The sequence below is a fragment of the Octopus bimaculoides genome, chromosome 6, assembly GCF_001194135.2.
Source record: "Octopus bimaculoides isolate UCB-OBI-ISO-001 chromosome 6, ASM119413v2, whole genome shotgun sequence".
Taxonomy (NCBI): domain Eukaryota; kingdom Metazoa; phylum Mollusca; class Cephalopoda; order Octopoda; family Octopodidae; genus Octopus; species Octopus bimaculoides.
Window position 1 is genome coordinate 22,542,005 of NC_068986.1, and position 10,313 is coordinate 22,552,317.

General features: G+C 34.2%; 1 protein-coding gene across 3 annotated transcripts in view; it reads left to right on the plus strand.

The window, feature by feature from the left end:
• LOC106878026 (zinc finger CCHC domain-containing protein 2) overlaps window positions 1-10,309 on the plus strand; it is a 153,269-nt gene extending 142,960 nt beyond the window's left edge. For all 3 annotated transcript variants that reach the window (XM_052968640.1, XM_052968639.1, XM_014927106.2), the window contains 4 exons: window positions 537-586; window positions 1,798-2,267; window positions 3,354-4,655; window positions 7,339-10,309. In XM_052968640.1, coding sequence (XP_052824600.1) covers window positions 537-586; window positions 1,798-2,267; window positions 3,354-4,655; window positions 7,339-7,382 — 1,866 coding nt within the window. In that variant the 3' untranslated portion in view covers window positions 7,383-10,309. The remainder of the gene's footprint in view (window positions 1-536; window positions 587-1,797; window positions 2,268-3,353; window positions 4,656-7,338) is intronic.
• Window positions 10,310-10,313: the final 4 nt, after the last annotated feature.

Sequence of the window (10,313 nt, forward strand, 5' to 3'; positions counted from 1 at the left end):
TTTTTTTCTTTTTTTTTTCTGCTGTATGGGTCACTCATCTGAACATCTTTTTCTTGATTCAGTTGTTAGACTATGGCCATGAAGGGTTTAGCTGAACAAATTACCCCCAGTACTTATTTTTTTTTTTTGTTAAATCTGGTACTGTTCTATCAAGCCCAGGGTTACAGTAGAAGATACTTGCCCAAGGCTGCCATGCAATAGGTTTGAATCTAAAACCACATGGTTGCAAAAGCAAGCTTTTTTTAATCACACAACCATATTCCATCATGACAACAAAGGGGGAATAAAAAAGCAACAGGTATAAAATGATGATGATATATGTGGACGTATATTTGCATACAATATATTCCCATGTTATTTCTCTCTTTCCATTATTTTTTAAAGAACATTTTCCCTGAAATTTATCTAGAAAATTGTAAAACCTTTATCTATAATACCTCTTTAAACATGATCTTTACTGTTCTACATCTGAGTGTACATAAGCACATTTTCTAAGGAACTCCTATTAAAAGCCACATTAACTTTATTTCTTACAGTCCAAAGATGAAGAGAAGTTATATTTTCAGGAAATTCAGAAGAACAGTCGGTAAGTATTAGGAATTGGTTTCCACTTTAGAACCAGAAAATACTTCAGTTTGATCAATTCTTTATATTCTATAAAGCTCAAGTGTAGCTCACATTAAATTACTGCTTATATATCTGGTACAGTGCTGCTCCTACACATATATGCATATATCTGGTGTTGCTACTACATATACAAACATCCGAGTACACATATTTGATTGGTAAAAACTCACTAACATACTACAGCTATTAGCTTACAGATGTGCTGTTTCTTCTCTCTCTTTTTTCTTTACTGCTTCTATGGTTTCTGCATCTCTGACCAGTAAAATGCACAACTCCCCTCCTTGAGGTATTTACCTCTGTTCATTTTCTTATCTCCTGTGTTTCCCAGCTACTAGAACCCAAATCAAATACTCTACCCAATCATTTTGCCCAGAGCTCCAAGATTCTTGTATTCCTTTTCTGCTCATATTGTTTTTTTTTCACTCCAATCATCATTCTACATGCAATAGGGCCTACATGTAAAGGGCATCATTTTACATGTAAAGGGCCTACATGTAAAGGGCATCATTTTACATGTAAAGGGCCTGCAAAAGTTATGAGTGCCTCTTAAAAAAAAAGAATACTATTTATAATTTTATAAAAGAGATACCAACATTATCCTTTTAACTATTGTGAATCCTTATCTCACCTGCAGCAAGGATGAAGTAATTGAGATTTAATAATGGTATGAAAAGCAATGAACCCGTTTGATACTAACCCACTTGAGACTGTCTTTGGTTCTCATTCAGACTTCCAGTTTTACAATAATCTTAATTAAAACTTTTTATTAAAATTTTGTTTTAATTTATGTTACAAATGCTAACTTAATAATGACATTTACTTTACTTTTTTCATTATTTTCAAAATTAATTGAAACAAAGGCAGCATATTTCAACAGAAATCATCATCATCATTGTGTGATGTCTGCTTCCCATGCTGGCATGGGTTGAACAGTTTGACTGGAGTTGGCCAGGCAGGAGCCTGTACCAGACTTCTGTCTGTTTTAGCAAGGTTTTTATGGTTGGATGCCCTTCTTAATGCCAACCACCCACAAAAGAGTTGACTGGTCAGATTCATGAAAACTAATATCATAAATATTTCTTTTCCACTAACTTTTTGTAAAATAAATGCCTTTCTTTCAGGATACATTTTATAGCTTTTTATCAATTTTTCCCTTTTCATATTTTCTAGTGACAAACGCCATTTAAATGGTGTAATTGATTATGGTAATATGACAGGAATGCCACCAACATTGCAACCTCCACCTGTGTGTTCAGCCAATGTGGGGCCTTCTCATCCCACTATGACCTGGCCCCCTTATTCAGCAATTAAGAATGCATATCAAATAACTTTTCCAACGGGACATCAGCATCAGCAGCAACAACACCATCACCATCATCATCACCATCATCATCCACAGCAGCAGGGTCCTCGTGCAGGAATCACACAATCTGTAGCTGTCAATAACTCTTATTTTTATTATCCACATATTTCCCATGCCCCTAGTGTTCTTCCTTCAGTATCATCATGTACTGCTGACAGTTCACCTGTTGGTTCTGACTACTGTAGTCAACCACCCAGCCCTGGGGCTCCATCAGTGACAAATATCACTGCAGTTCCGGCTTCTTCATCTTCAGTTGCATCGGATGATAGTGATAGAGGTAAAAGCTGATTTTTACTTAAATGTACTTTATTATGGAGTTTGATTTTTCAGGTTTTGCATATGATATATTTGTGATTCATAAATATTTTTCACATTGATTATGATATTGTTTTCATGATGTTAGTTTTTCTTTTTATAACTTTAAAGAGAGCAGAGTTTATACTGATAGTGTGTTTAAGCTGTTCTAAAGACAAGCCAATAGTAATTAAATTTAAAATCAATTTTGAGTTAAAAACATTTCCCATCTTCTAAATGTTGCAGATATTGTGATGTAAGACCTAATTAAAAGGGTTTTAGATTTGTCATTTGCAAACAGAGTTTTTAACGTAGTTTCAGATGAGAATTTGTAGTGAAGAATTTGTAGGCATAAGTTTTAGACTGTCATTATAAAGTATAGCTAGGGGACTCTAATAATTTTCTAATATAGGGGACTTCTGTGATTAGATCCACCCCAGTATTTAGTATTATATTTTATTGATCCTGGAAAGATGCGAGACAAAGTCAACTTTTGTAGAATTTGAATTCACAATGTAAGGAGGTGGACAAAATACTGCAAAGCATTTAATCTGACACTCTAATAATGCTGCCAATCCAAAAACAAGGTGAATTTTTACAGAGGACATGAATAGCATAATATGATAGCACGAGTATGGAAAGACAATCAGCCAGGCTTGCATCCTATCAGTTCATTGATAATGAAAGAGGTTATGTCTTTGTGGTGAATATCAGAATTTATATATGTACTTAATGCTTGTCACTTTATGAACATCTGTGATCCACTTAACCTGTGCTGATTTCCATAGCGTTGAGAGAAGTTTTCTCCTGAACCTAACTTTTCCAGAAGGAGAAATGTAAGTCATCTCTGAAAGAAAACCACTGAATCACCATTGCTTTCCCTGTTGAATTATAAGCATCCTTTTGAAAAGGCTCTTAGAGTTTTATGGAATTTGTGCTGGTAACAAGATTCTTGACTACTTAAATTTCTTAAAGTGATTGTGCACATATTTACACGCACATATTTTGTTTCTGTACCATCATGTTTTTGTTTAATCATTGTTCTCACTTGGTACCATTTTCTTTTCAGTCAAGACTGGTAAGGAGACTGAACAGTGTTATGATCAGGACTATAGGAAAAAAGAACTTGGTAAACCCAACTTGAAACCACAGCAACCTCTCTTGAAATCTACAGCCAGAGGTCAAGTGGACGATCAGACGAAAGGGAATATACAACAGATTTACCTTGACCATCAACAGTTACCTTTTGGAAATGTAACAGGTGGCTATAACACTGTCTCTGAAAATATACCAACTGTACCGCAACACCGTCACCATCTTATTACAGGTCGGACTACATACAAGGCACAGCCTGCACACACAAATTTAGGAATTAACCCCAAAAACATGATTAACATGCCTCCTGATGGCAAATCTACGACTCCAATTGTGCCTTCAATGTTTAATCACAACTCTGACATGACTAATTTGAGTACAACTGTTATCAATTCAACTACTCCAACTTCTGTTCTTGCAACTGCAGACAACACTGCACAGCATTCTCTCTATTCAGTAGGTACATGGACGCGGAATTTAATTCCTGTATGCACACGGACTGCTGTTGCATGCTCAACTAGTGCTCTAGTTTCAACAGGCTCTTCAAATTCCAGTCCACCACCAAGACAAAATATAGGTAATATGAAGAATAGTAACATATGTTCCAATTCAGTACCTCAGTCCCCACCTAGTGCTGCTCCTGATTCAACCTGTTCATCCTCATCTGACCAAGCTAGTGGCTTGGCCACTCTGAACTTCCTTGCACAATGCTCAAACCAAAGTAGTGTCATTACTAACACCATCGTTTATTCATCTCAAACATTGAACTCAAGTTCTCCGAGCCAAGTTTCTACAGGCCGGTCGGGAATGTGCAAAACATGTGGCTGTGATGGCTACCATCAATTAGGTGTCATTTCTTCTCCTGTGGCTCCACCAGCCAATAATATCCCTCCTAACCATTGGCCATCCTTTGCAGGGAACATGGGCTACATGCCACAAAATTCTAATGGTTTGATACCACTTCACTACCCAATGCAATTGGTTAGTGCGATCCCAACTGATCACGTATATAACAACCCTACTAACATAAGTTTGGTGCATTTGAACTCTTCAAATCAAGCAGCTGTATCATCATCGTCATCCTCTACGTCTTCATCATGTATGCTGAGCCAGATGTGTAACTATGCATCTTTGGGTCTACATGCCACGCCACCACAACCACAACAGTACACCATGACAATGATTAGCAATAAACACTGCAGGTCATGTTTTAACTGTGGAGGATCTGATCATGTTGCCAGTGATTGCAAGGAAACATCTATGGAAGCTATGACAGGTAACTTATTACTTTCTTTCAAATATTCACCTATTTTTCGCTAAACATTTTGTTAAACCTTAATATATTTTTATGTGCTTTTTTTGATTTGTATTCAAGATTATTGTCCTTTGTTTATTCTTACGGAAAAACAAAACTTTTTTCCTCTCTGCTTATTGACGATCAAATTTTAATTCCAAGTTGAAATAGCTTTACTTATCAATATCCAACTTTTTTCATATCAAATAATATGGCACTTCCTTAACTCTGACACATCTTCATCACCATTTCCTCTCTTTTCCCATTAAGGTAACCATGCCCCCCCCCCCCAACAAGAAGCCTGTTTCTGTTCCTCTGTCATACTTTAACCTCTCATCATTTAGCATAAAGCCACCTCCCTCAATACTGCACACCCTCAGTTGAAGAGTCTTGTTTTGTGAGTTATTTGGTGATCTCACTAGTGCCAGTGCTGTGTAAAAAGTACCCAGTACACTCTGTAAATTGGTTGGCATTATGAAAAGCATCCAGCCATAGAGACCATACCAAAGCAGACATTTGAGCTTGGTGCAGTTCTCTAGCTCACCAGCTCCCATTGAACCAGCCATCTCATGCCAGCATGGAAAACAAACATTAAATGGTGATGATGTAATTTCCCAACTTGCTCAATGTAACAACTAATTTTTCCATAGCAAATTCCCTTCTGCTTTTGTGATAAAAATCACAGGTTTCAGATTTGAATTATAAGATAGTCACATTCAGAGCATTGACTGAATGATGAAGTCTGATCTAGAATGACTGTTCATATCTTCTTACTGCTTAATCTTGGACCACTCAGATGCTTTAGTATTGTCGACCACTCTTCCTCAACAACAAAATGTATCTTATATATAGATCATTATGTATTACTGCTAGACTCAGATGTTGTGTTAAGTGTTTTTATTTTTTGTTTAGAAAGATGCTAATATTTGTCAGTTATGTCCCACTAGCAAATACCACCATAATTACGATCAAAGACCATATAAAATTTTGAATGCTATTTTCCATGTTGTTGTAATGCATAGATAATTATGTTTCCATCAGTTTTCCATACAAGTATGGATTGTATATTTCTGAAAATATTGATATTTTAATTCTCACATTTTCGTTTCCATTTTCTGATACTAGCATAACAATTGCATATTAGTAGCTATTAATGCAAGTTTATTTCCTACTATTAACCATTTTACTCTAACATTGGCTTGGTAGCTATTTAACAAATGAAGTAATATGTCTGAATTTAATGAAACACTGATTACATGTTGTATTACAAGGTTTGAGCTTAAGACTAAATTTATTACTGCAGTAACTTAACCTCATAGCTAATGTGCAAGGTAGCAAAAATAACATGTTGGTAAGAACTGACAAGTAGAGCAATCAGCATGTGTTCTATTGCTGACAGGCTTCTTACTGCTGTCATAAATGATTTCAGTTGCTGTCAAAGTAGAGATGTTTGTGAAGAATTTGAAGAATTTCTGGTACTAATGCTTGTGTAACTTGTGAAGTTGCATAGACTTGAACATTTCCAAACTCTATAACAGAAGGTGTTTTCCTTTCAATATAAATTTAATGAGTATTTCTAAATTCATTTAATTCTTTTGTCAAGAAATAGCTACATTGTGGAGATTCTTGGATAACAGATTCACTGCTCTTGTGTATCCATTTTAAATACTCATAAATATGTGTACATATACACACACTGACAATCAGATATGCATGTATGTGGTTAACTACTAATGCCTTTATATATATATATATATATATATATATATATATATATATAACATCAGGAAATAATTGCATAGGACTTAAAAATTTTCTTGCATTAAGAACAAGCTGAAAATACGAAAATACTTGGGTGTTTATTTAAGGATTTCCCACTTACTCACTGCTTTTGCTGGGTCCCAAAGGATTTGCTTGTTTAGTAACAGGAAGGTTTATTTGAATTCAGAATGCAGAGCTAATCTACTCAAGGGATACACTGATAACGTGGACCTAAAAGCAAATAACATTGTTCTTTATGCTTCTCACCAAACATGATGCTTTAATAGACTACAATTTATTGTAGTCTATTTTAAATTTTATTTTCTTTTGATTTCATATGTTTTTCATTGTTTTGATATATTTGCAATATCACTTTGCTGGGAATGTCTTTGTCTCCAGTCATTTCCTCTGGTATTTCTCTGGGTGATAATTTTTTTATCAAGTCAGATCTTTCATTCATCTTTCTATGAGTAGATCTAATTGTTGCTAGTGTTGGAGCTACTGAAAGCATGTATTATTTACAGTACTGTTTTTGCCTCTCTCTCTCTCTCTCTCTCTCTCTCTCAAAGTGTCACATTAGCATTGAAACTTGAGAATGTTTGATAACAAGAGAACAACTTAGGATTTTTGGATGTATTAATGGAATATAGGAGAGACAAGAAGATGCATGCTGAGTATGGGAACTGGGAAGTGAAGAACAGCAGAGAATGTTGCTTCTAATGTGTAATATGAAGCTGGCTAAAACAATTATAAACAATTGTATTGATTTGGCCTACCCATGCTAATATGGAGAACTGGTGATTAACAATGTTCTTTTAGTTATATTCTTTCTTGGTTTTTAACTCTTGTAAACTGCATTGATTTCTGTTGTATCTTACATTTTTCTTATATTTATATTTTTCAGGCCAGTATCGGTTGAATTACAAGAGCAAAACTGCAGCAGACTGACAAACAAAAATTTGTTGACCATTTTACATGCACATTTTCTTGACATAATGTTGGCCACACCAATATATACTGCTGCATATAAGCACAAACATTGGATTTGGCTGTTTTTGCACTCTCAAATACTATTGGTTTGCATGTGTTCCATGCCTGATATCTCCCAATAGATATACAGCCTGCAATGATGTCATAGTTAAGTGGAACATGCTATTATCATGCACAAGTCAGTCTTTATTTTATGCATGTGCATATGCACACAAACACACACATACAATCTTTCTGAGACAATTCAGATCTGTGTTCTCACTTGATTTTCATGCAGTCCATTACATCCCCTTCAGCATGCCACCTTCTGTACCTGCTGCATTTTGATCATTAATCCACTTGCTCCACTGTTCAGAATTCATATATCATATGCAATATTATATATACATATATGATATACATATATGTACATAATATATGATATATGTATATAATATATAATATAATATATGTATATAATATATATATATATATATATATATATATATATATATATATATATATATATATGTATACAATACATATATATGTATATAATATATATATAATATTATATAAAATGTGTGTATATATATATATATATATATATATATAGACTTCTCAGATCAAGCTCTATAAAGAGTTCGTATCTCTGTCACTAACCATACATCAAGTTGCTAATGTATGGATTCTCTAGTGAAGAATTATGAATGATGGACAAGGTCAATTACTATGAAACAATCAGTACTGCTTGCTGCTATCATTGTGACACACAGTCACATGGACAATTCAGAAGAGGCATCAACCATTTAGACAAATCAAATTGCTTATAATAGCACAAGGTATAGTGGAGTGTATAATCTTAGGTCTCTATATCTTCCCTTGCAACACCAAGCTGTTAATGTCTTACAAGTGAAGAGGAATAGAGGAAAAGACTTGTGTTTACTGTGTATTGAGTCTCTGCTGAATCCTATGTCAAATTCTTGATATAACCAAGTCTCTGATATATTTGTTTTGATCAGTGACTGACCTGACTTTAATGACCTGAAATACATTATTAGATGTTATAAGCACTAATTTGAGAGAGAAAAGAAAATCATGCCCGCTGATGTAGGTTTGGTTTCTGTTTTCTGTTTAGCAGTTTTCATTCATTCATAATCAAATGAGTTTTTAAAATAGCTAATGATGTGTTAAAAATAGTTGGGTTAAAAAAGTTTGACTGATGATATAAATGTTATCAATCTCTTTTTCCTCTTCATCTGTTGCTTGGTTGAAGAATTAGGTATATTCATTAATTAAACCTTCATGAAACACTGATCAAGAAACCTTACATTTAAGTTAGTTCATCGATAATATATTCCAAGACTTGGCCGAATGTGAAAATACAGGTATTAGCCTCCCTGAGAGAATTCAGCCATGTTCTGTCTGGTTTTAAAGAATTAAAAATTCTCAAATTTCAGTGAAATGTGAAACGTAACTGATCATAGAAATGCTTACGTGATTGCCTGCCAAAAGAGAAAATAAATAGACTTGATGATATGGCCTGGTTCTAGGAAGTGATACCATGATACAGCCATAGACTGGAAACATTTATGAGATAGTAACTATAATTCCAGATGTCAAGTAATGGATAAGAATAAGCAAGGCAAGAGAGTTGTGATGTCTCTTTTAGGGGACACTTTGTCTTAAAATGTGGGATTTGCACATTCAATCATATTGAATATACAATCTTATACTGATGTTCTTACCAGTTCATCATTAAAGATCTTCCCAAACGAGGTAGGAACTAAGATTTACTGGCTTCATTCTTCTTGGAATTATTGAGCAGTTTTCTACTTTGTGCTATAAGATTTATTATTAAATTGGTGGCTATCAGTACTATATAGTCTGTATTTTGGGCAGCACAAACTTTAGGACAAGTTGGAAAGTCAATGGCGCAGACATACAGTTCATAGGCAAAACTGGTCAAGAAAAATTGATTTACTGTCTCACTTTGTTCAATCTAATCAAATAAATTATTAACAGGTAGCTTTGTTTTGCATCTTACGATTTCATTTACAGAGAACGTCTAGTCTCCAGCTCACTCCCAAAACTATATCCTTCCATTGCCTTGATGTTAGTTATTACCACAGTTGTTTCCCTTTAGAACCCCATAACCTGTATTCATGAAATAATGCCTTGCCATTCCTGTTGCCTCCCTCTGTATTCTGTGTACTAAATAACATGGCATTTCCTTCTGTAACACTGCCTCAGTATGTTTTTCTTCACTACAGTAAACCTCCAATTAAATTCAAGGAAATTATTAACTGTACCAACTTAATTTTCCTTCTATTATCCTTTCTTCTACACCAAGAGGACCATAGCAGTTTGTGGGCCTGGCTCATCTTTGGTTCAATATTAAAATGAACAATAATAAATATATATATATATATATGAAAAAAATATACTGAAAAAGAACTGTTATCATGTTGGTGGAAAACTATATTGTTGGTGGGTTTAATTAATTACTTGCCAGTTTCATTGTTACACAATATCAATTTGATTTTTTTCCCCATTTAAATCTTATCCTAAAATGTGTGTTATTTAAGTTGTAAATCTGTCAAGGATTTCACACTAATGGAACTTTTGATTTAACAATTACCAAAGGGCATATTTAAAGCACTCTTTCTACCTTCCTGTCACTGATAATATCTTCCAAATGTATTTGCAGTGGAGCAAAAGGTATGGAGGAGGATTTCACTTGAGTTTTTGGGCCAAGCATGTGTTTCCATTATAAACCTGTCACTGTCACTGCAGTTACGTTATAAGCAGTGATGTAATTTACAGTTAAATGAGAATTGACATTACACACACACACACACACTCACTATCATATATATATATATATATATATATATATATATATATATA